Consider the following 25,419-nt stretch of genomic DNA (forward strand, 5'->3'; position numbering starts at 1 on the left):
TGACAAATCAATAGTCCAAAAAAAAAAATAACAAAACTAACAAATATGAAAAAATTAAATAATAACAAAAAAATAATCCATTTAACTTTATTAGGCCAAACCAGCAATTTTTATAGTTTCCATAATGTTTGGGCTCGGACCAGTCCATTTGCTTCTAACCAGTTTAGTCCATTTGGGTGCATTCGAGCCCTCCAAAAGTGTTTTGAACAGCTCAAATTTAAAAAAAGTATTTTTGATTTTTAAAAACATCCTTCCAAATCTGAGCCGTCTAAAACACTTTTAGACGTATCGGAACCGAACTTTTCCGGAGGAAATGGACTGGATCTGGGCCCCGGAAAGTTTTATACACCAGATCAAATGATCATCATTTTCCTCTTCACCTCTGTCAATAGGGATTAAAAAATCTGGCCATCAACCTAACCCCTACCACCCCCCGCTCTCTATCCCTGATTCCCTCTTCGTCAAAATCCCTCGATTTATTTATTTTTAATAATGTTACTCCTCAGTCCTCTGTGCTGTGTTTTTTCTTTGCAGATGACGATGATAGATTACGGAACTCTTAGAATTCGTTCTACAAGGTATTATTCTGTGACATCTTATCTGGCATCATTTCGATTCTTTGTGGTCTATGTTTTTTGTTTTTTTTCTTCTTAATTTTCCTTCGGTTGAATTTCGTTTGCGATTCGTGGATTTTGTGGGCCCAGTGCGAGTTGTCTGAAAGTTTTCTGAAAATACAAAATAATGGAATCAAATATGGTCGTGTTCATTCAGGTTACCAGAAGGAGTTTTTCCACACATACACAAAAAAATAAAAGAAAAGCATTTTAAAGCTATCTGGCTCGGATAAAAAAGAAGAAGCTATCTGGCTATCTGCAACGAATCACCCCAGTTACGATAAACTGCTCGTGTAATCAACCTTATCGTTTAAATTGGTAATCAAGCTTATCAAGTTTTCTTTTTAATGTTGCGACGTGTTTGATCAAAATTTAAAGAAGTTAAAATTAAGAGATTTGAAATGTTTTGTCTCTGGGAAATTTTTAAATCTGGGTAGACTGGGTTCTCCAATAGTAAGATTTTTTTTTTTTTTTTCAATTTTAAGTAAAATTGTTTTTTTTTTTTTTAAGGAAAATTGTTTGGTTTAGTAGATTCGTGTCCAATGTTGGACGTAAGTAAATTCTGGTAAAATTGAGCATGATATAATTCAAGATTTTCAATGTATTGTTGGACTTTGTGCAGTATATCCTTTTGCTTGGCGGAATTGTAGTATTTATTTTTTATTTGCAAAGAAAATTTCATTCATCATAAAAGATAAATAAAATAAAATAGATTACTGCAATGGGGAAAAAAAATGCACGAGAGAGCTTTGAAACCACAGTAGGTAGCAAATCCCAAGTGTGAGGCTTTGACGGTTTGACCACTAGGCCAAATGTCAAATACTTTTTGTCACCGAAGTCCTCTTGTTGATTACTTCCCGTTCCGTAAAGTTAGTCCCTTACAAAATTACATACAATTTTCAAACTTTAAAATAATACACCTACTGAAATAATCTTGCGTGCAATATAGATAGTTTGATAGATCTCGACGAGATCTTTTGAACGGTGCAAAAAAATTTAAAATTATTTTAGAAAATACATTATTTTTAATCTTGAAAATTACACGTAATTTTGTAAGGGACCAACTTTATGGGAGGGAGGGAGTAATTCTTTTTACTAGGTGGGTGATATGAATTGGTGCCAGGTTTTTTTTTTTTTTTTGGGTCAAACGATATGATAAGATTTTTTAAATGATAGTATCGGAAAACTTAGAACAGGCATCCATCCCCAATAGAAGCCACAAAGAGGACAAAACTTCTACAACCAACACTTCTCACAGCTTGAAGAGCAAAACTATGAACTACACAAAAGCCACTCCTCTTTACAAAATCCACCACGACCTCATCAAATTAACCCTCCAATGTAACGGAGGAAAAGAGACTGGTCCAAGAAATGGTAGAAGAGATCCCTGAGAAGAAACGAATTGGTGCCAGTTGAGAGAGAAGAATATATTTGTTTCTGTTCGTTAACCATTGTTTTTTTCCCCTTTCTTACAGGGGTATGAATCTCATGTAATCAAACAAGTCACGTAACAAGAAGTATACAAGGCAATCCGTCTCTCGGAAAAGGCACAAGTCTTACATCAATCTATAATTCATCTTTGAGCTTGGCGCATGGAGACTTCTTGGGAAAATGAAGCCCCTTCCTTGTCCTCCTCCATCCCATCAAATTTCAAATATGACGTCTTTTTGAGTTTCAGTGGACTAGATACCCGCAACAATTTTACCAGCCATCTTTTAGCTGCTTTAGAGCAACATGGCTTTCATACATTTAGAGACGACACAAAGCTCAACCGAGGAGAAAATATTGGTTATGAACTTCTGAAAGCAATTGAGGAGTCAAGAATTTCGCTGGTCATTCTCTCAAGAAATTATGCTGCATCCAGGTGGTGCCTTGACGAACTTGTGAAGATCATGGAGTGCAGGGAGACCTTGCAACAGATTGTTGTGCCTATCTTTTATAACGTTGAGCCATCTGACGTGAGGGCGCAGAAGGGGAGTCTGGAAGAAGCATTTGCCAAGCATGAAGAGTGTCTTAAAGAGGGTTTAGGTGGCAGGGTGGAGAAGCGGAGGGAAGCTCTCACTTAGGTTGCCAATTTGTCTGGTTGGGATTTGCCAAAGGTGGCCAATGGGTATTTTCCTCGACCTCTCAGAAACTTTATTTGGGTAGTCTTGACAACACTTTCAAAGTTTATTATGCTATGATTTATGTTGCTCTTAAAAATATTTTCAAATCAGTCTGCGCATCAAGTTTGAAATGCCACAGCACCAGATGTGTGAATTTGCTTAAAAAACTTTGGCTTATTTGATGGTTGTTCTCGCGAATAGAGAGAAAATTTGACTAGGATAAAGCCTTTGTTGTACATGCTTGTAGGCCGAAGGGTCCTCACGACCTCACCTAATATTACGTTTTTGACAAACTTAGCATGGTATATGCTACTGTCATGGCGCTTCTACGTTTGCTAAAGCATTTGATTTTTCGTTATTTTAATATTATGCACAATTTTGTAGTGATGAAGCACATTTAATTCGGGAAGCCGTTAAAGTGGTTCAAAATAAGTTAGATCTTGTACATCTACATATCTCATGCCACGAAATTGGACTAGAGTCTCGCCTTCAAAAACTCAATTCGTTGTTGAAAATGGAACCAGATGATGTTCGCATTGTTGCAATATGGGGTATGGGTGGAATTGGTAAGACAACAATAGCTAAAAAGCTATATAATCTCATCCAACATAAATTTGAAGGTAGCAGCTTTCTTGCAAACATTAGAGAAACTTCGAAGCAACCAAATGGTCTGGTTGTTTTACAAAAGCAACTTCTTTCGGATATACTCCGAACTGGAACTCGTATCTTAAGAAATTTTGATCAAGGAATCGAGGTTATAAAACGGAGAGCTTTCTGTCGTAAGATTCTTCTTATTCTTGATGATGTGGATGATGTCCAACAATTGAAAGCATTAGCCGTAGACCAAGATTTCTTCGGTTTTGGAAGTAGGATTATCGTAACAACAAGAGATATTTCTTCTCTAAATGTTCTTAAAGTGGATGAGATATACGAGGCAGAGGGGTTGAACGAGGACGAATCTCTTGAACTCTTCAGGTGGCATTGCTTTAAGAAAGACCATCCTACAGAAGACCATTTGGACCTTTCACGCCAAGTTGTGCATCATGTTGGAGGGCTTCCATTAGCTCTTGAAGTTTTGGGTTCCTTTTGTTGTGGCAAGAGCATACCTCAATGGAAAAGTGCAATAGCGAAATTAAGAAAAATCCCTGATGATGATGTCCAAGGAAAACTTAAGATAAGTTTTGATTCGCTAAGCAAGGAAGTGAAGGAGTTGTTCCTAGATATGGCATGTTTTTTTGTTGGAACAGGTCAAGAATTTATAGTAAAAATACTGGAAGGCTGCAACTTTTTTGCAGAAATTGGGATTCGGGTTCTAGCCGATCGGTGTCTCATAAAACATGACTGTAACCAAATTGTGATGCATGATATGCTTAGAGACATGGGCAGAGAAATCGTCCGGCAAGAATCTGTTAAGGAGCCAGGAAGGCGGAGCAGATTGTGGTATCATGAGGATGCTCTTGAAGTGCTGGTAGGTGGCACGGTAAGGTCCATAGACATGAAACTTTTATAGATGCATGATATTTAAATACTGCAAGAATTCCAACTGCATATGCACTTCCTTAATTCTGACAGTTAATTAACTTGATTTTTTGGGTTTGTAATTCTGGGAAGATATAGACATGAACGTAAGTGGCAAAAAATAAACATATTCTTTTTCTCAGCAAGGTTAACTTTTTCCATCATCAACTGGGTTTTCCGTATCAGGGAACTGAAGCTGTTGAAGGCCTCTTCCTAAACTTTCATGAGCCGAATGAGGTCCAAGTAAATTCAAAGGCATTTGAAAAGATGAACAGATTGTGGCTGCTTCATCTCAATTATGTTCATCTCAAGGAAGGTTACGAACATATCTCCAGAAGACTATTGTGGCTATGTTGGAATGGCTTCCCATTGAAATGTTTGCCATCAAGCCTACATATGGAGAATTTAGTTACTCTTGACTTGCGATATAGTAGCCTGAAAAAAGCATGGAAGGGAACCAAGGTACAACCGTACAACACTAATTTTTTTCCTTTTTCGAACGCCACTCTTGTTTTGTGCATGGGAAAATTAACGTTCCTCATTCTATTTTGGACAGATCTTGGCCAAACTGAAATTCCTTTACCTAAGTCATTGCTATCACCTGATCGAAACCCCCAACTTCTCTGGCCTAAACAATCTTGAGGAACTGTTGCTTAATGATTGCATAAGGTTGGTAGAGGTTGACAAATCTATTAGATTTCTCAACAAACTTCTTGTACTAGATATGAAGAACTGTAAAAAACTTTGGAAGCTTCCTTCAGGCATTTTGATGTTGAAATCTCTCAAAAGCCTTGATCTCTCCGGCTGCTCCATGCTTGAAAAATTTTCCGGATTCAAAGGATCACCATCTAAATCACAGTCCTCATTCCTCTCATCTAGGATTTTCAGAACAAAGAGAGTGGATTCTATTGTTTTGTCACTTTCCCCTATACAAGGCTTAAGTTGCTTAAAAGAATTAAGGATGGAAAACTGCAATCTGTCATGTCTACCAAATGAAGTTGGGAATTTAATCTCATTGGAGACTTTGGATCTTGGCAGAAATAATTTGCGTAGCTTACCAGATAGTATCTGCAACCTTACTCGCTTAAAGGATTTGAAGTTGACAGGCTGCAATGTGTCACATCTGCCCTGTGAAATGGGGAGGCTGATTTCGTTGGAGACTTTGGATCTTAACGGAAACCATTTATGTACCCTGCCGGATAGTATCTGTAACCAATCTTGCTTGAAAAAGTTGTATTTGTCAGACTGTGCTCTGTCACATCTGCCCAACGAAATTGGGAAACTGGCCACATTAGAGACTTTGATTCTCGAAGGAAACAGTTTACTTGCCTTACCAGATAGTATCTGTAACCTTGCACGTTTGGAGAATTTGTCTTTGAAAGATTGCAATGTGACACATCTGCCCAGTGAAATTGGGCGGGTGATCTCATTGCGAACTTTGGATCTTGGAGGAAACAATTTACTTACCTTGCCGGATAGTATCTGTAACCTTGGTTGCTTGAGGGAGTTGTATTTGCCACACTGTAATATGTCACATCTGCCCGATGGAATTGGAATGTTGAGCTCGTTAACGTGTTTTGATCTGGAAAGTAACAATGTTTGTAGCCTACCAAATAGTTTCAGTGACCTTGCTAGCTTGGAAATACTCAGATTGAATAATTGTGGAAGGCTTCAATCACTTCCAGAGCTTCCAGTAAGTTTATGGCATGTAGATGCAAGCTACTGCACATTACTAGAATTCTTACATACGGGATTCAAGTGGCAAGCTGGACTATACATGTCCCTTCCAGGATGCAATATGTTAGCTAAGAACAATTTTGCAAATAATGTGATAGAAAGACTCGACCAGTATAAGGTTCTCTCTCTCTCTCTCTCTCTCTCTCTCTCTCTCTCTCTCTCTCTCTCTCTCTCTCTCTCTCTCTCTCTGTGGTATAGCAAAAATTCAAAAGGACCATAGGATATAAAGCATATCTTGGATCAATATGATTGTTAATATCCCATTTGTTGTCTTCGTATTGGCAGTATAATATCAGCTTTTTTGCATTTTTTAATTTCAAATCTTGTCAAGAAAAAGTTACATAATTTGTAGTCAACTAATGCACGATCTGTTGGAACAGGAATGGTCTGCACTGCGGAGAATAAGTGGCATTTATCTTCCAGGGGATGAGGTTCCTGATTGGTTCCAATACCAGTATACAGGGTCAGAATTATCTCTTGTGGTGCCGCCTTTGGTAACTCGGGGAATATTCGGCTGGATTTTGTGCATAGTTTTTAGGACTCACAAAAAACCTGGTCAACGGTCTTTTATGAGTATTTTCAGTAAGAGTAAGAAAACTGAATATTTCAATTTCCGAACTGAGGTAACATATCAAGATCAAGACCAGATGAAACTCCTCTATTTTCCATCAGATCTCACAGGAATCCATTTGTATGGCGGGGATAAATTGGAGATTGAGATAAGTCCATTTGACCGGGTGAAGACGTTGCCTTGGTTGACAGTTAAGAAGTGTGGAATTAATCTCATTTATGAGTAGGGCTGTAAATGAACTGAGCAGCTCGCGAGTTCAAACTCGAGTCCGCTCGGCTCGTTCGACAAAAGCTCGGCTCGTTAAGAGAGGTTCGGCTCGATTGAAAAGGCCCGTTTAGTAAATGACTAAACTCGACTCGTTAAAGCTCAAGCCGAGCTCGAGCTCATGTTTTTGGAGCTCGAGCTCTACAAAATTCGGTTCGACTCGTTTACAACCCTATGTATGAGGATGATGAGCACAATACAGTGAAATGATTTATAAGTTCAACACAAAGGATCCAGATATTTTTAGTTTGAGAAATTAGTCGAGTGCACCAAAGATGGCCCGGATATCATGAGTTATTAAAGCCGGGACAAAGCCTCAATTGATCCTTGGGACCAATCCCACCCTTCAATATCAGAGTGTACATGTAAAGCTGGGACAAAGACTCGCATGTGTTGATCCTATACGAGCTAATAACGCCTAGAAAGTTTCTAACCTTAGACATGGGAAGGAGCAAATGCTCAAGTCCGAGGCTTTGACTACTACGCCACATGTGAAATAGTTTTTGTCACCGAAGTCCTCTTAGTTGATTGAGTCTTTTTGTTTTGTGGGTTATGTGAAATGGTGCGAGTTGAGAGAGAAGAACATATTTTTCTGTACTCTTCAACCGTTTCCCCAAACCCCCCCCCCCCCCCCCCCCCCCCCCCCCCCCCCCCCGTCTTACAGGGGTATGAATCTCCTATAATCAAACGAGTCACCTAACAAGAAGAGAAGTATGCTGGGCTACCCCCTGTCTCTCGGAAAAGGCACAAGTCAAGATCTATCATTCATCTTTGAGCTTGGTCCATGGAGGCTGCAAGGCCAAAGAAGCCTCTTCCTCATCCTCCTCCATCTCAACACATTTCAAATATGATGTCTTTTTGAGTTTCAGTGGTGTCAATACATGCAACAATTTTACCCGTTATCTTTTAGCCGCTATTTGCACATTCAGAAATGACGCAAAGCTCAACAGAGGAGACGATATAGGCTATGAACTACTAAAAGCAATTGATCAGGAGTCAAGAATTTCGCTTGTAGTTCTCTCAAAAAGTATGCTGCTTTACAGTGGTGCCTTGATGAACTTGTGAAGATCATGAAGTGCAGGAAAACCTTGCAGCATATTGTTCTGCCTATCTTTCATGATGTTGAGCCCTTCGACGTACAGGCACAGAAGGGAAGTCTTGCTGGAGCATTCGCCAATCATGAAGAGCATTTTTAGGAGGGTTCAGATGGCAAGTGGAGAAGTGGTGGGAGGCTCTTACTGAGGTTGCCAATTTGTCAGGTTGCCTGGTGGGACTTGCCCGAGGTGGCCAATCGGTAGTTTCCTCTATCTTTCTAGCATGCGCGTCGAAAATAACCTAAAGTGGCACCGGTCAATTGTCATTTTATGGGGGTGCAATTGCAATTCTACATGCAATTATAGAGTTCTAATAGAGTCTGTCTATGCTACTCTTGCAAATTCGTCAAGATCAGTTCGTGCCGAATTTCATATAAAATACAGCACCAGATGGGTGAATCTGCATAAAAGCTCCGTTTATTTGATGGTTGCTCTTGCCTCAGAAGATATTAGGAGAAAATCTTATTTTGCACTTTAAACAAGCCAAAAGAAAGGAATTCTAACTAAGAGTAAGCCTTGGATAAGTTCAACCTTTCTGTAATGTACATTGCTTTATGCTTAAAGTGGATGAGATATATATGCACATTAGAGCATCTCCAACCGGAGCATGCCAAATTTGAGGTGGATGTTCAACGTAAACTTTTGACAGCTTCCTCCGTTCCAATCAAGCTGCATTTCCTTAGGTCAAGTCCACGTGTAATTGAAGCTTGCTCCAAACGTGCCAATTTTGGCATCAAGCTAGTGGCATGCCAATTTTTGAATAATATAACCGTTTGAAAATTTTGGCTGTTTGAATTTGAGAAATGCCATTTGACATAAGAGTTGGAGAGGGATAACTTGATGTCAAATAAAAAGAATTAGGTATATGGGTTGGAAAGGAGGCTTTGATGTCAAATTGGAGATGCCACATAAGCCTTCAAAAAAAATTTGATATCGCCAATTTGAAGTCAAGGGTTGGAGATGTTCTTACTCTCAAGTTGGCATGGTTTAAGGAAGACCATCCGAAAGAAGACTATTTGGGCCTTTCGGAGCAAGTCGTGGCCTATGCTGGAGGGCTTCCATAGTTCCATTAGCCCTTGATGTTTTCGTTTGAGAGCATACCTAAATGGAAAAGTGCAATATCGAAATTGGAAAATTTTGGTAAGTAAAGACAAAAATAAGTTAAACGGACAATTTTTTTTTTTTGAATATTTTTTTCATTATTCATAATTTTTTGAGTTTGGATCATAATTTTTTACTTATCTAATTCTTTTCGTCGAGACGAATTAATAATCCAATTTGATGGAGTGCTACAAAATTAGCAAATACAATTTTTTTAATAAAAAATAATAATAATTCAAGTGGCTTTTTAAATCTAACCACTACTCCTGAGTGCATCATAACTAGGTGATAGTACTGGTGGCGGATTTATGTGAGGACCAGTGGGGCACATCTCCCACTATTTTTCTTTTATTTCACACGTGTAAATTACTCTATGTTTTAGAAATGTCAGCAATATACTTTCAAACAAGAAAAGGTTATTGAGTGCTACTGGGGCCGCACTGTCACATGATGTTCCAATACTCTTCTCCACAACATATTAGTGTGGAACTCAAGACCTTTTTTTTTTTGGAACAGCGAACTCAAGACTTAATATATGAGTCTCTCTTAAAATATGTGATAAAAAAGGGTTTTGGAAAGCCACGTGACAGTACCCCACGATCACCAAATTTTTAAATAATCACAAGCAAGCCTCTATTGACTAAACTTTTGCCTCCATACTATTCCTACCACATAAACACGGATAATAATCATTATCTCGTCACAAAATGCATGTCAAGTAAGAATCTTTTTCACCTTCTCCCTTATTCCTCTATTTATTTTCTTAAATCTATCAATAACTCCTCTCAATTCGTATTGTTGATGATTTGTATAGCACTAAAAACCAAAAAAAAAAAAAAAACGTATTTTTTCTTCGTAGCTACTTTAACAAAATATATGATATACTAGTTAAAAAAACACTTTTTCCAATAAGGATCTTGAAGAAATAGTTCAAAAGAAACTTAAGTTATTTCAATCAATATTTTTTTTAATCCATTGAAAGAGCTATTTTGATCACAAAAGGGTATATTTTTTATCAATAGCCTTTTTTTTACTAGTTGAAGTAATCGTTGAAATCATAAATGACAAGTTTATTACTCTTTGTTTAAAAAATTAGAATTAAGACCTTTTCATTATAAATAAAGGGAGGGGGGGGGGGGGGGGGGGGGGGGGGGGGGGGGTATATTTTAGTCAGGGACTATAGAGAGAGCTCATGGCCATTCGGGGGGGGGGGGGGGGGGGAAGATTGTGTATATTTTGGTCAGGGACTATAGAGAGAGTTCATGGCCATTCCTCATTTGTGAATCGAGCATTTATCCATCCTGCTAAATAATAAGAACAGGTTTGAGGGATGGCCATTTTTGGCTTGATTTTTCCAATTAAGTCCCTCAATTGGGTAGCCTCAAGGCCGGAGGTTGAGGGTAATTGGGTCCATTTGCTTGCTTCTATTTTGGTAATTACGTGTGTTTTGGAGGGCAATGGAAAATGTGTCATTTCTGTGGGAGTGCACGTGTTCTTCTCACGTCCAAGTATTCCTCGCCAACTTTACTCTCTAATCCTCCTAAATAATAAGAACAGGTTTGAGGGATGGCCATTTTTGGCTTGATTTTTCCAATTAAGTCCCTCAATTGGGTAGCCTCAAGGCTGGAGGTTGAGGGTAATTGGGTCCATTTGCTTGCTTCTATTTTGGTAATTACGTGTGTTTTGGAGGGCAATGGAAAATGTGTCATTTATGTGGGAGTGCACGTGTTCTTCTCACGTCCAAGTATTCCTCGCCAACTTTACTCTCTATAAAGTTCCACACCGCTGCAACATTTCTCTCAACCCCCCCCCTCTCTCTCTCTCTCTCTCTCTCTCTCTCTCTCTCTCTCTCTCTCTCTCTCTCTCTCTCCGGAAGCTTCAGAGACCATCTACGAATTAGTGATCCAATTGGGCATATGAATTCGTGCTCCGGTCTCTTGCCCTGTCTCCATAAAGGAAGAAGATCTCATCCCCTCCATGCGTTGAACTTTGAAGAACGAAGATCGTCAACGCTTTGATCGCTGATTCATGGGTAATCTCTCTCGGTCTTTCGACCTCCTGTTCAAAGTGTTTTTTAGGGTTATCTCTCTTAATCACTGAAAGTAATTGTTTGTGTAAGCATTTTCTGTGCGATTGAGTTAGCTATGCAAGTGCAGAAAATTTCAAGTTTGTTGTCGCTCAGAATTACTTTCTTCGAGCAACAGAGGTTGATTTACAGAGGCAGGATTTTGAAGGACGACCAAACCCTAGATAGCTAAGGACTACGGTACGGCTTGATTTAATTTTAAAGCATTTTGCCGCTATGTGTTTGTTAGGATTTTGTGCTTTTGTGGTTTTTTTTTTTTTTGCTGTTTGTGGTGCATTTGTCTTTTTGTGTATATGATGTGTGTTTTTTTAAAGGAAGGGAAAATGGCTTCGATCTACTGGAGATGGCTTTGATTGTGCATGTTTTTGGGGCGTTTTGATGTTCCTAACATTTGGAAGAAAAAGGAGTTTGTGGTTGTGTGCATGTGTTTGGATCTTATATATAAATGCGAGTACATTCTTTCCCTTGCGCTATTCTGGATCGTTGGGTTTTTCTGATCTTCTGGAGATGGTTTTGTATATGGTGTGTAATTTTTTTTTTGGAGAAAGGAAAAATATGGCTTTCGCAACACATGGAGCTCAATATCACACGATAAGACCAAAAAATGGTTTTGAAAATTGATTGGGGTATCAAGAGATTAATGATAGCTAGCTTGTATTTATCCAAGGGACATCTTTAAGCTGCACCTCAGGTGATACTATCATTATCGCTTTTGAAATATAGAAAGACGATAGTATGTCTTCTAGAAATGTATATCGTATCAAAAACTACATGAAATTCATTAACTGAATGGGTTTTTTTTTTTTTGTTTCCTGTGATTTTTTAAGTTTTAGGCGGACATGATAAAGAAGGATTCTGATTTCATCGAGTTGCTCGAGAGCGAGCTCAGAAGTTCAAAAGGATTTTTAGTAGAGAAAGAGGAAGAGTACATCATCGTCAAGGTCATGCTGCATTAAGTTTTGGGCCTAGGTACCCATGGTATTGTTTATCTTTATTGCTATAAAAACTATAGAAATTCTAATGCCTTTCAATATCATTAGGAGGCTCTCTTTTCTAACATCCAAAATTTTTGTAGTTGCCAACCGATTTGGACGCAAATTTTTGTATCTTTATGGTGCAGATACACACCGCTACAGATTTCATTTCTTAATTGAGGGCCTGAGGTGTATTTCTTTTTTATGCTCCAGTTTGGAAGGGCCATCTGTTTGCCTTGTTTGGTCTATGTTTTGGACGTAAACTCTTTCCGACAATTAGATATGGAGTATTTTTTTGTACTCTTAGCGTTCATGATAATATTGAATTTAAATCTTTTGCTCTTCATTGCAACACCAGCATGCCCAAATTGGTACCTTGGCCAATCAAAAACTTGATGAAGAGGAGCTATCCAAAGACTTCTTCGGCATATCTATTTAAAAACGTGAACGATATTAAGCCACATCTCTCCCTCTCCCTTCCTTGGCTTGGTTCAGAGAGAGAGAGAGAGAGAGAGAGAGAGAGAGTTTTGGGGGTTCCTTCCGTTCCTCTACGCTGCTTGCAGCCACTGGACGAAAGCTAGAGAAACTTCCATAGAAAATGTTTTGCTATGCATAATTTCCTTTCTCAGTACTTTTGGACCATCTATCTATTACTACCTCAAACTTTACTGCAATTATGTTACTCCAGCATCTATAAATAGACTACGCAATATATAAATTGTATGTAAATCATCTAATGCCTTTGCTACTTTAATCAATCCGTATAATGTACCTTTATAGCTATTTTCGTGTCCTCTCAATTCCAACTTTACCATTAGAAGCGAGACTAATCTGCCCTGAATCAAAACTATTCCCTTCAACGAGCATGACATTCAAGCTTTACTGTGTTATGCTTCTTCAGCGTCTGTAAATAGACTACACACTATGTCGTCCGTATGTAAATCATCTAATGCTTTTGCTATTTTGATCAATCTATGTAATATATCTTCCTACCTATTTCCATACTTTTCTATTGCGTCCGACTCTAAAATTACAAACAAGACATATCTAGCCTATATCAAAATTTGTTCCTTTCAACGGGCATGTATTCGTGCCGTGCACCTAGTATTATTAAAAAAGAAAACATGAGGGTAACCTTTGAGTAATATATTTACGTACTTTTTGGTGGTTTTTTTTTTTTTTTTGAACCTCGTACTTTTTGGTGTTTGCTTTTGCAAATGCAAAGCAATAATTTTATGTACAGAAGTTTGTGTGAAAATATTTGTGGTTGTAACATTATTGTTTTTTTCTTTCCTTTTTTTTTTTTGTCTCCGTTCTTTTCTCCATAAGCAGCTAAGCACAAAAGGTTGGGTTGGATTCCAGATTAATGCTCTGATTGGAACCTGCGGAAAGCAAACGAAAGGAAGGGAAAATAATAGTACTAATTAAGAGGGAAAGTTGGAGGAAAGTTGAAGTCATTTTTTGTTACTTTGCCTCCTCTATCTATAGAAGTCCAAATAAGAGAGGAGGAAAATTTTTAATTTTCCCTTCTTTTTTTTTTTTCCTTCTCTTCCACGAGTTCCAAACAAAATATTGGTTAAAGCAAGCGACATATATTTTGTATTGGATCCAATACAAGGCTCAACTTAAAAGTAATTGTAAAAGAACCCATTTGTATTTAACACTGGAAAAAAAAAAAAAAGAAGAAGCCTTCATTGCACCGGCCGGTATCCGAAAAAAGACCGAGATGGGCCAGAATACCTGAATATTTAGTATAGAGAAGTATTTTGAGCCGTACAAAATATGTTGTTGAGTGTCCTATTTTGTTGCCGGTATGGTACGGTATTCATAACTTTCCGTTATATGGCAGTATTTTGAGTACGGAATATGATGTTGAATGCACTGTTTTGTTGCTGGTACGATAGGAGACTCATAACTTTGGCTTGGACCATAAAAACATAAACCAACAGGGCAACAGCCATATGGTTACCTTGGATACTTGGTCCAATCTACTGCTCATATATGCGGTTAAAGTACAAACGGCCCTCATGATTTACAATAAAGATTCAACTTGTTATTGTGTGTCCTCTATTGACAGCACTGAAAAATGATGATCCCAATCAAGGGCAACTCATGATTTAGGTCCAGGGCTGGCCCTAATTTTTTGAATCCCAAAGCGAAAATTGAAGATGAGGCACTTCTATGAATCTTTATGAACAAAATATAACTAGATAAATTACCTTTTCAAGAAAAAATACTATAAGGGATACCAAGATAAGAGGAGCCCCTTGAATTTATAAATTCTTGGAGGCTAAAACGGCAGCACCTTGAGCTCTGTATTGGTCTGATGGGGTTCAAACTTAACTGAGAATGAAACAGTTTTACCGAGGAGAGATCCTCCGCTCCTCTGAGACCATAATTGAACTCCACGAAAAGCACAAAAAGGATATATGCACCTACGTAAGGCAAAGGGTATTGACCAAACTAAGAACAAATATCTTTTTATTTGACTCCAGTGGGGACAATAAGCCTCCACTTGCCCCCATGTCTGCTAGCAAGTCAAAAAGAAGACCTGAAAGGAAAAGAAGCCCCAAATATAACAGATCAGATGCCAAATTTATAAATATCAACACAAAGTGACTATGAGCTTCTTAGTATTAGGTTGTATACCTGAAATAGGAAAGTGCCTGATGCTAGACCCTTCCAAATTCTCTTCCTTGAATTCAAATGCCTCCGACGACACCGTTGGCCCTACGCTAGAACCAAAACACAGTTAATGGATGCTAATTTTCAAAATTGGTCTCAAAATAAAAAACAAAAGCACTCGACAATGCCCATGCATACTTCTTCTTTGAGGATGACAGCATGATAAGAGTTGCCAAGTTGTACTGGATTCTGATCCTTTCTATATAATGTTCTCATCAGCCTCATAAATGACTTTTCTTCACCGTTAACCATGGGTTCTTCACCATTCCCTTCCCCAACACGTGATTCCATAGATATCTCTACTTCATCACCGCTTTCTAGGTAACAGAGTGGTAAATTGACGAGAGACATCTGATTTTGATCTTCGCAGGTTACAAGGGGAAGTAAACTTGCATGAAAGGTACATGTTTCAACATCTTTAGATTTGTAACTAATAAAATAGTCAAAAAGAGACCATTCACCAGCTTCTTTGTGTCCCATGAAAACTACGCATGAAATCCAACCCGATGTTTTCCCAGTTATGAGAGAAGGCACCACAAAAGTTAAATGAGACCCTGCATTTTGGTACGAAACTTCATTCCCTGGCAGAATAATATCAAAAGATTTCCGCACCACAGACAATCCCTGCTCCAAACAGATCATGCATTAGTAGATTGCAAATTTACAACGCAAACCTCTTTTCCTTCATAAGATAAGAGAGAAAAGATTTCACCAAAAGACATTAAACCAGAAGTACAATGACAAATTGGCTATTAGTGATCATATGGATTCGAAATAAGAGTGCTCATTATTTAGTATAATGGCTCTTTTAGTAATGGTGGTATTATACGAGAGAGAGAGCGAGAGAGAGAGAACCTTAGATTGGGGGAGTCTCCCAATAAATTTGTTTAAACAAATGTTCTCAGCTAACTTGTCAACCCCAAAGGGGCATCGATGTTCTAAACTTCAATCCAGAAGGTATGCCTTCTAATGATGTGCAGCAGCTTGGTTGCAATGTGCATAAACGTACTGGAACATACTATGTGGTAGGGTACAAATATTGTTTCCACGAAGATCAAAATGCTCTAACAAGCTCAACCTCCCAATGTCACCAGGCAGATGGAACATATTGCATCCTTTCAAAGACAATCTCTCCAAGCGATTAAGGTAACAGATACTATATGGTAAAGCAAGTAAACCGTTTCCTCCAAGATTCAAAGTCTCAAATGAGATCAAGCCCCAATTTCGCTGGGCAGATGGGACACATTACAGTCTTTCAAATCCAATAACATTCAAGCAAGTAAGGTTAAATACACTACTTGGTAAGGCAAGTAAATTGTTCCCTCCCACATTCAAAGTCTTTAATGAGACCAACCGCCCAATGTCCTCGGGCAGCTCAGACACATTGCAGTCTTTCAAATCCAACGACTTCAACCGAGTAAGGTCACATATACTACTCGGTAACTTAACTAACCTATTCCCTCCAAGATTCAAAGTCTCTAGTGACATTAACCCCCCAATGTCACCAGGCAGATAAGACACATTGCAGTCTTTCAAATCCAATGACTTCAAGCGAGTAAGGTCACATATACTACCCGGTAACTCAACTAACCTGTTCCCTCGAACATTCAAAGTCTGTAATGACACTAACCCCCCAATGTCGCCAGGCAAATAGGACACTTTACAGCCTTTCAAATCCAATGACTTCAAGCGAGTAAGGTGACATATACTACCCGGTAAGGCAAGTAAATCATTTCCCCCAAGATTCAAAGTCTCTAATGAGATCAAACCCCCAATGTCACCAGGCAAATAAGACACATTGCAGTCTTTCAAATCCAGTGACTTCAAGCGAGTAAGGTCACATATATTACCCGGTAACTCAACTAACCTGTTCCCTCGAACATTCAAAGTTTCTAATGAAACTAACCCCCCAATGTCGCCAGGCAAATAGGACACTTTACAATCTTTCAAATAATGACTTCAAGCGAGAAAGGTGACATATACTACCCGGTAAGGCAAGTAAATCATTTCCTCCAAGATTCAAAGTCTCTAATGAGATCAACCCCCCAATGTTACCAGGCAAATAAGACACATTGCAGTCTTTCAAATCCAATGACTTCAAGCGAGTAAGGTCACATATACTACCGGGACTCAACTAACCTGTTCCCTTGAACATTCAAAGTTTCTAATGAAACTAACCCCCCAATGTTGCCAGGCAAATAGGACACTTTACAGTCTTTCAAATCCAATGACTTCAAGCGAGTAAGGTGACATATACTACCCGGTAAGGCAAGTAAATCATTTCCTCCAAGATTCAAAGTCTCTAATGAGATCAACCCCCCAATGTCACCAGGCAGATAAGACACATTGCAGTCTTTCAAATCCAATGCCTTCAAGCAAGTAAGGTCACATATACTACCCGGTAACTCAACTAACTTGTTTCCTCCAAGATTCAATGTCTCTAATGAGATCAACCCCCCAATGTCGCTGGGCAGATGGGACAAAGTGCAGTCTTTTAAATCCAAAAACTTCAAGCAAATAAGGTTACAAATACTACTCGGTAAGACAATTAAACAGTTTCCTCCAAGATTCAAAGTCTCTAATGAGATCAATCTCCCAATATCACCGGGTAGATGTGAAAAATTACAGTCTGTCAAATCTAATAAGTTCAAACGAGTAATGTTACAGATGCTATGTGGTAAGGTAAGTGAACTCTTTCCATAAAGATGCAACACCTCTAATGAGATCAAACTTCCAATTTCAAATGGTAAACATGATAGATGGCAAGTTCCCATGCTCAATTTCTTTAAGCAACTTAATCCTTGTACAGAGGCCAGGGGCAAACCAATTGAATCTGGCAATCCTTCAAATCCAGCAAATTGTACAAGTTTGCAGCAGCCAGATATTTCAAGGCATCTAAGAGATTTCAACATCCAAACTCTTAATGGAATCGTCCGAAGTTTTTCACAGTTCTTCAAATCTAGGACAACTAGTTTGTCCAGACATATAATAAATTCGTCAACATCTACCAACCTTACACAGTCGTTAAGCAACAGTTCCTCAAGATTGTCGAGTCCAGAGAAGTCAGGGGTTTTGGTCAGGTAATAGCAATGACTTAGATAAAGGAACTTCAATTTAGGCAAAATCTGTCCAAAACAGAACGAAGAATGTTAATTTACACATATTATAATACACACACACACACACACACACATGGCGCTTCTAATAAGGGCGCCCTTATTTTCGTTAAATGCGGACGTCGTTGGTAGCCGTTGGATCGAGATTTCAATGGTCCAGATTTTAATGAAATTTTTCTTTGGAAAAGTTAATTGTGACCGGTCATAAATCTTCCACAGATCTAGACCATTGAAAACACAATCCAACGGCTGAGAGGCGATGTACGCATTTTACTCCTCTAAGGGCGACCTTAGAGGAAGCCCACTATGTGTGTGTGTGTGTGTGTGTGTATATATATTGTGCGCGCGCGGGCGCGCGTGTATGTGTGTGAGTGAGAGAGAGAGAGAGAGAGAGAGAGTATACTGTACCTTGGTTCCGTGACTTCCGTCCCATACTTGTTGTAGGCTGCTATAACGCAAGTCAAGAGCAACCAAATTCTCCATATAGAAGTTCGATGGCACACATTCCAAAGCAAAGCCATTCCAACACAACCATAATAGCCTTTTGGAGATATGTTCATAACCTATACTTAGATCAGTTAGATGAACGTGATTGAGATGAAGCAGCCACAGTCTATTCATCTTTTTGAACGCCTTTGCATTCACTTGGACATTGCTTGGCTTAGGAAAGTTTAAGACGAGGCCTTCAACCACTTCAGCTCCCTGATGACAGAACCAATGCATAATGAGTCACAAGGTAAGCTCGGTAAGAGTACATAATATGAAGCCAATAATGTTTGTGTCATTTGAATGTGAGAATTAAGGATTAAGAATGTGCATATGTATTTAGAATCCTTGCCGTAAGTAACCTTAAAATATTAATGCAAAATCTAGATAGACCTCACCGTGCCATCTTTTAGAACTTCAAGGGCGTCATCATGATACCATAATCTTCTACGTTTCCCTGGGTCCTTAACAGATTGTTGCCGGAGAATTTCTCTGCCCATGTCTATAAGCATGTCATCCATAACAAGTTCATTCCTGGGCCCATATTTTATTAAACACTGATCAGCCAGAACCTGAATGCCAATAGCAGCGGAAAAGTAACGGCCTTCAAGTATTTTGATTGTAAAATCTCGATTGGTTCCAGCAAAGAAACATGCCATATGGAAGAATAACTCCTCGAATTCATCAGTTAGCGTGTCAAGACTTATCTTTAGCCTTCCATAAATACCCGCAAGAAGGATTTGTTTTAACTCCGGCATTGCTTCTTTCCATTCAGGTATGCTTTTGCGAAATAAAAAAAAAACCCAAAACTTTACAAGAGCTAAAGGAAGCCCCCAAGCATGATTTACAAATTGGCCTGAAAGCTCCACATAGTCTTCTCTGGGATGGTCTTCCTTAAAGGCATGCCAGCTGAAGAGCTCAAGGGATTCGTCCTTGTTCAATTCCTCTGGTACATATATCTCATTCTCATCCAATTCGAGGAAATTTAGCGAAGACCTATCTCTTGTTGTTATGATGATTCTGCTTCCAGGAACAAATAAATCTCTACATATGGCTAGTGCCTTCAATTGTTGGACACCATCCACATCATCCAGAACAAGAAGAACCTTTCCAAAGAAAGCTCTCCGCTTTATAACCTCGATTCCTTGATCAACATTCTTTATGTTTTGAGTTCCACTACCAAATATATCAGAAAGAAGTTTCTCCTGTAGAACAACCAGACCATTCGGCTGTTTCGAAGTTTCTCTGATATTTGCAAGGAAGCTGCTACGTTCAAGCTTACGTTGGATGCGACTGTATAGGCTTTTAGCTATTGACCAATACCACAAATCCCCCATATTCCTACAATGCGAACATCACTTGATTCCATGCTCAATATAACATTGAGCTTTTGCAAACGAGACTCCAGTCCAACTTGGTGGTTCACAACATCTGGATGTGCAACATCTAATTTATTTCTGACTTCTTCAACAATTTTCTGAATTAACTTCGCTTCATCTCTGCAAATTTGGGAATAAAAACAAAAAAGAAAAAGAAAAAGCCTTTAGTAGGTCTAGAAGATTCATAACCACGGAATTGGTATAATAAATCTTGGCAAAACTGTATCTCAGGTGAGACTTGGACCTAGAAATGCAGATAGTAGACCACTTGTAAACTTTAGCATCTTGCTAGGATCGGTGCATGCATTTTTTATTGAGTTTGAAATCAATCAAAGGCTTACTCCTAGTCAGAAATGCAGATAGTAGACCAATTGTAAGCTTTAGCATCTTGCTAGGATCTGAGGCATGCATTTTTAGCGAGTTTCAAATTTGTCAAAGACTTACTCCTAGTCAGAGTTTCTTTATTTTGGCTTGTCAAAAAAAAAAAAAAAAAAAACTATCAAAAAGTAATAAATTCTCCTGTTATCATATCAGGAAAGAGCAAGAATAAAAAAATATCGAAATTCTAGAAAAATTTACACATTTGGTGCTGTTGGGATTTGAAATTTGATAGATACACTCGTCTTAACCATTTTCTAAGAGCAACGTTGACCATTCGACCAAGACTTAGAATTCCACTTTCTTCCCGAATAAAAGGATTAGTGATCGATGCTACTTAAGGTTATTTTCATGCACGTATTAGAAAGGTAGGGGAACATACCCGTTGTCCACCTTTGGCAAGACCCAGCCTGATAAGTTGGCAAGCTGAGTAAGCGCTTCCTTCCACTTCTCCACCTTGCCATCCGGACCCTCTTTAAAACGCTCCCCGTGCTTGGCAAATGCTTTTGCCAGACTCCCCTTCTGCGCTCACACATCTGATGGCTCAACGCCATGAAAGATAGGAAAAACGATTTGTTGCAACTTCTTCCTGCACTCCATGATCTTCACAAGTTCGTCAAGGCACCACCGGGACGAGGCATAATTTTTTGAGAGAACGACCAGCGAAATTCTTGACTCCTCAATTGCTTTCAGAAGTTCATCGCTAATATTTTCTCCTCGCTTGAGCTCTTTGTCATCTATGAATATATGAAAGCCATGTCTCTCTAAAGCGGCTGAAAGATGGCTGGTAAAGTTGGTGCGGGTGTCGATGCCTCTGAAACTCAAGAAGACATCATAGTTGCATTGCAGTGGGATGGGGGAGGAAGAAGAAGAAGTGGGTTTTTTCGCCCCAGCAGAAGCCTTGTAAAAAGCTCGAAGTTGAAAGAAAGTTTGTTGACTTTATGGCTTTCTTAGGTGAATTGTTTAGTTATAGGAGATTCATACCCTGAGAAAAGAAGAGGTTCAAGAATAGAAAATTAGACATTCTTCTCTCTCCTTTCACAATTCTATATATCATGCACAAAGTAAGGATAATTAATAAAACTATCACGACTTTAGTAAGATTAAACTATTTGAAATGCAATTTAATACTCTCTCGCCCATTATTCAATTACACAGCCATACTCTGTTACTAGGGTTCCACCAAAGTAACACCACGGGAAAAAATTAAACAAAACATTAAAAAAGAGGGAGGAAACACATGCCATTGCTTTCCAATTAAATACTACTCCAGAAAACAAACTCAGCATATCAGATGGCCTCATCAAGAACAACGTACGAACAAGAGACATAAACATATCCTTATTGAACCCAAAACCTAAATTAAGCTCTCAAGATGCCAACAGATTTCAACTGCAAGACAAAAATAAGAACCAAAAGGCGTACGTAAAAGAAAATGAGCTCCAAAACCATGCATCTAAAGTAGGGCATCTCAAACAAAAACCTTGTGGCAAAAATTCCGTAGTAACTTAAACTGAGTTTACACAGTAGTTCAAGTGCTCGATCAATATCATCGTCGTCGTCATTTTTGTGGTCTGAAAAGGAGAAATATAGGTTAGAGCGTAGTAGTAGTTTTGTTTGAGAAAGAGAGGGCCAGATGATTTCTGAATCGCAATGGCCAGACAGATGACGAAGGAGATGGAGATTGTTTTATGCTCCTACGACGGACCAAATGGCTAAGAGCATCTCCAATAGCCTATTCTTTTCTCCCTTTTCGTCTCTTTAACGAGGCAAACCCTCAACGGCAGAACCTAGTTTGCTACAGTAGCTCGTTTCAACGGGCGAGCTACTGTAGCCCTCGCCCCTCCCCTCTCTCTCTCTCTCTCTCTCTCTACTGTAGCCCTCGCCCCTCCCCTCTCTCTCTCTCTCTCTCTCTCTCTCTCTTCACAGTGAGCCACTCGTCGCCGCCGACGGAGAACGAGAAATCACAGAGGGAAAAGGTTACTCACAATCAGTGGCTATTTTCCGGCGAGGGCTTTGTCGTCACAGCTAGCGGCAACTCACCATCCTTTCTCACGCTGATTTAATTTTGCCGGATTGCTCACAGTGAGTTAATTCCGTTTATTGATTTGTTGTGGATCTTCTGGGTTTCTTTGTGAATCAGTTAATTTCATCTGGGTAAACTTGTTGTTGGGTAATTAAAAACGGTGAAGTGTGTTTTGTGATTTGTGTCGTTAAAACGGTGAAGTGGGATGGTGGTGTCAATGGCCTGAATGGATGGGTTTCTAGGCTTCATGCCGGCGGACTGTTCGGAAGGTGGGTTTTGTTTTTGTTTTATTTTTTTTGAGTTTTGGAATTTGAATAAGCATTTGCCTAGGTTGTTGGATGGTGAAGATATTTGGTGGCTAGACAAAGTAAAGTTTTGCACTTTTTGCTAAGCATTTTGCTCAGAGCATCTCCAATGCATCTTTCATTCCTCTATTTTTCCATTTGAGAGGATCATTTTTAGAGGAAATACCATTCCAATCCATCATTTATTTTCTCCTCCATTTGAGAGGATCAAGTTTGGTACTCCAAATATGAAGGATGGAGAAAAAAATGGAGGATCTCCTCCATTTTACTATTCACCCTCACCAAATCCCATTTTGTTCATCAAATTAGTTTTGATACACTAATCCTTTATAAAATTGGTACCAGTCAAAAGATATGTACAATATCTTCAAAATAAGACCCATATTGAGTATTTTTTTAATGAAGTTAGAAAAATAAAAATTTGAGTTTTGGAGGGAAAGTGGGGAAGTTTGAGATTTGGGATGAGTTTTTAAAGAAATAGAAGTAGAAATAGAGTATTGGGTTGGAGTAAGATTTCCTTCAAAATCACTTTTCAAATAAAATATATTATTTTAATACTCTCAAATGAAAAAATGAAAGAAAAAATGATGTATTAGATTGGAGATGCTCTTAGAATGGACTTGAGGCTATTGGAGATGCTCTAAGGCCACTGGTAAGCAGGGGAGGGAGAAACGCGATTTTCCCAGCAGTCGGGATTTGACAAATTGGACAGAAATGAGAAGCTAGCTAGCTATATAGTCTTTGCGTAGAAAACTAGAAATGGACTAGTACTAATAGTCCTACCAGTCCGTCGACCATAATAGTCTTTGGTTGTATTTCAACTAGGTGCGGAACCAGAATTTAGTTGCAGTGGAATCAAATATTTATAACATATGTAATTTATTTTTTGTATGTAAAAATTGGATAAGAAATTGAATTAAATACAAAAACAAAAAAAACAAAGAGCAGAAATTACCATACCCAAGCTTTTTTACATTAATCGGTAATTATCTGACCTAGTTTTCATCTAGAAAGACTGCTTGCTTTTGCCTATGCTTGCTTTTGTCTTTAGAAGGAGAGATACAAGAACAAACTATAAAGTAAGAGTCTGCAAACTCATAGACTTTGTGGAGAGAGAAAAAAATATTAAATTTTTTGCATAACGTCACAATTAAAGAAGGCAAGAATTATAAATTTCATGGGATCTTCATGGCAAGAATGTGATCTTTTTGGGTCAAAATTATAAAATACTCTTCAAAACTATACATACTCTAAAGGTATTTTGGAACTCAGTGGGGTCAAGTGACCCCGCTTGCCCTATACTGGATTCACCCATGATTTCAACCATGGTGGCCGAGTTGATAGGCATCATATACCTAATGCATAAGATCGATGGTTAAATCTCACTAACAATAACTAACTAACAACTAACGCTAACTTGAATGTCCCAAGGCAAAAAAAAAAATACAAGAATCGAAAGACAAATGAATGAAATTGAGCTCCAGAAATTCCATCGTTCATAACTTTACACTGAGTCTAGACAGGAGTTCAAGTGCTCGATCATCGTCGTCGTCATTATTTTGTCTCTAAAGGAGGAATATAGGTTAGAATGAGATCGACAAATGGCCAAGGCAGAGATGAAGAAGGAATTGGAGGTTGTTTGATACACTATGATGGATCAAATGGTAAGCGGTGGGGAAACGCGATTCTGATTTTTGTGGTCAATATTTGCAAATTGGAGAGAAATGTGAGAAGAATAAGAAATTTATTGTTCGATTTGGTCTTTGAGGGAAATTTTAGACCCATTTGTTTAAGGGTTTTGAATTTTAGATTTTTATTATTATTCTATTTCTATTCAACTATTACTTTCATTAATTTTTCTATTTTTTTTCAATCATTACCCCTATTTTCAAACAAGTCTGTTATGCAAAAAAGGAGAGAATAATTCTAGATGATGCAAACACTCTTTTTGTTCAATTCGCTCCAAGAATTCATGATTAAAATTACAAAATGGACAGACATGGTTAATGATCAAGTGAGTCGGATATCGGGAAAAAAAACATACTTACAAAGTATAGTAAAATTGATTTTTACACTTCTCTTTATATATCCGCACTCCCTTTTTTGTCTTTAAGCAAAAAATATATATATATATATTACATACACTTTCAACACTAAAAAATAAAAAAAAGAGTGTAAATATAAAAAAGAGAGTATGAAAATCAATTTGCTTGTATATACTACAAATCATTTTTAAGATCATTACTCTACTTTAGTTTGTTCAAGCATGATTCGATCAGCCAAATGAATAACTGAATCATAAAAGTGAACTGGGATGAACTTCAAGCCTAATTAATAGTACTCATTCTTTTAGTTGTGTTTTGTTTTCGGTGCAATAGTTTTTTTTTTTCAGAGGAATTTCGTATTTCAGTGGAATTTCTATTAATAGTACTTATTCTTTTAGTTGTGTTTTGTTTTCGGTGCAATAGTTTCGTATTTCAGTGGGATTTTTTATATGAAATTCAACTTGCATATGCTATATGCGTGTGCCCGGACTCTAGTTATTTATAACGTGATATTTGCATATAATGATGAAAATATAAGTTTTTTTAGTATAATGGGTAAAAATATAATTCTATCTTAAGAATATTTTGGTTCGGTTTGTTTCGGGTAACGAAGTGGAATAATATCAACTTGAACCCTAACTGACCCAGATCGAATTTTTTAAAATTTCTCCCGAACCCGACCCAGTACCCAAAAATTTGATGAAAATTCGCTCCTAATCGGAACAGGCCCAATTACCATCCCTTGGACAAACGCGTAGTTGCAATTTATATTATGGTTAACTTCTATCTATAATAATGCTACTTTGCCTCTAACAAAAAATAAAAATAAAAATTGGGCTCTTTATCAGATGTTTTATTTTTTTACGTTTTAAGTTGCGTGAATTGGTATAATACCAATCCTTTTCTTCTATACGTAACACTGTTGCCCGTCTTCA

At 38.2% G+C, this 25,419-nt stretch overlaps 4 protein-coding genes and 1 long non-coding RNA gene across 6 annotated transcripts in view; 3 read left to right on the plus strand and 2 right to left on the minus strand.

Moving 5' to 3' along the window:
* Positions 1–21,704, minus strand: part of LOC131315160 (disease resistance protein RUN1-like) — a 34,666-nt gene extending 12,962 nt beyond the window's left edge. Inside the window, exon 1 of the transcript XR_009196617.1 lies at positions 20,491–21,704. The gene's annotated coding sequence lies outside the window, so the exon portion shown is untranslated. The remainder of the gene's footprint in view (positions 1–20,490) is intronic.
* Positions 377–3,240, plus strand: LOC131315171 (disease resistance protein RPV1-like). Its single transcript, XM_058344281.1, has 3 exons — positions 377–578; positions 2,090–2,724; positions 3,104–3,240. The coding sequence occupies exon 2, from the start codon at positions 2,207–2,209 to the stop codon at positions 2,678–2,680; it is 474 nt and encodes a 157-aa protein (XP_058200264.1). The 5' UTR covers positions 377–578; positions 2,090–2,206; the 3' UTR covers positions 2,681–2,724; positions 3,104–3,240.
* On the plus strand, positions 2,742–8,419 carry LOC131315163 (disease resistance protein RUN1-like). Of its 2 annotated transcripts, none has more exons than XM_058344264.1 (4): positions 2,742–4,187; positions 4,424–4,699; positions 4,794–6,092; positions 6,355–8,419. In XM_058344264.1, exons 1-4 carry the CDS (start codon positions 3,234–3,236, stop codon positions 6,769–6,771), a joined length of 2,946 nt encoding a protein of 981 aa, XP_058200247.1. In that variant the 5' UTR covers positions 2,742–3,233; the 3' UTR covers positions 6,772–8,419. The 2 variants fall into 2 exon arrangements, with proteins under 2 accessions (XP_058200247.1, XP_058200246.1); XM_058344263.1 differs by having other exon boundaries at positions 2,744–4,199.
* Positions 10,816–12,269, plus strand: LOC131315177 (uncharacterized). The gene is made up of 2 exons (XR_009196620.1): positions 10,816–11,781; positions 11,918–12,269. It is a non-coding gene; the product is annotated as an uncharacterized LOC131315177 (long non-coding RNA).
* LOC131313161 (disease resistance protein RPV1-like) lies at positions 14,027–19,832 on the minus strand. The gene is made up of 7 exons (XM_058341304.1): positions 18,750–19,832; positions 18,274–18,567; positions 16,874–17,874; positions 15,605–16,706; positions 14,888–15,373; positions 14,714–14,799; positions 14,027–14,615 (listed from the first exon to the last, which is right to left on the minus strand). The coding sequence occupies exons 1-4, from the start codon at positions 19,686–19,688 to the stop codon at positions 15,995–15,997; spliced, it is 2,946 nt and encodes a 981-aa protein (XP_058197287.1). The 5' UTR covers positions 19,689–19,832; the 3' UTR covers positions 14,027–14,615; positions 14,714–14,799; positions 14,888–15,373; positions 15,605–15,994.
* Positions 21,705–25,419: the final 3,715 nt, after the last annotated feature.

This window comes from Rhododendron vialii, chromosome 13a (assembly GCF_030253575.1).
Source record: "Rhododendron vialii isolate Sample 1 chromosome 13a, ASM3025357v1".
NCBI lineage: Eukaryota > Viridiplantae > Streptophyta > Magnoliopsida > Ericales > Ericaceae > Rhododendron > Rhododendron vialii.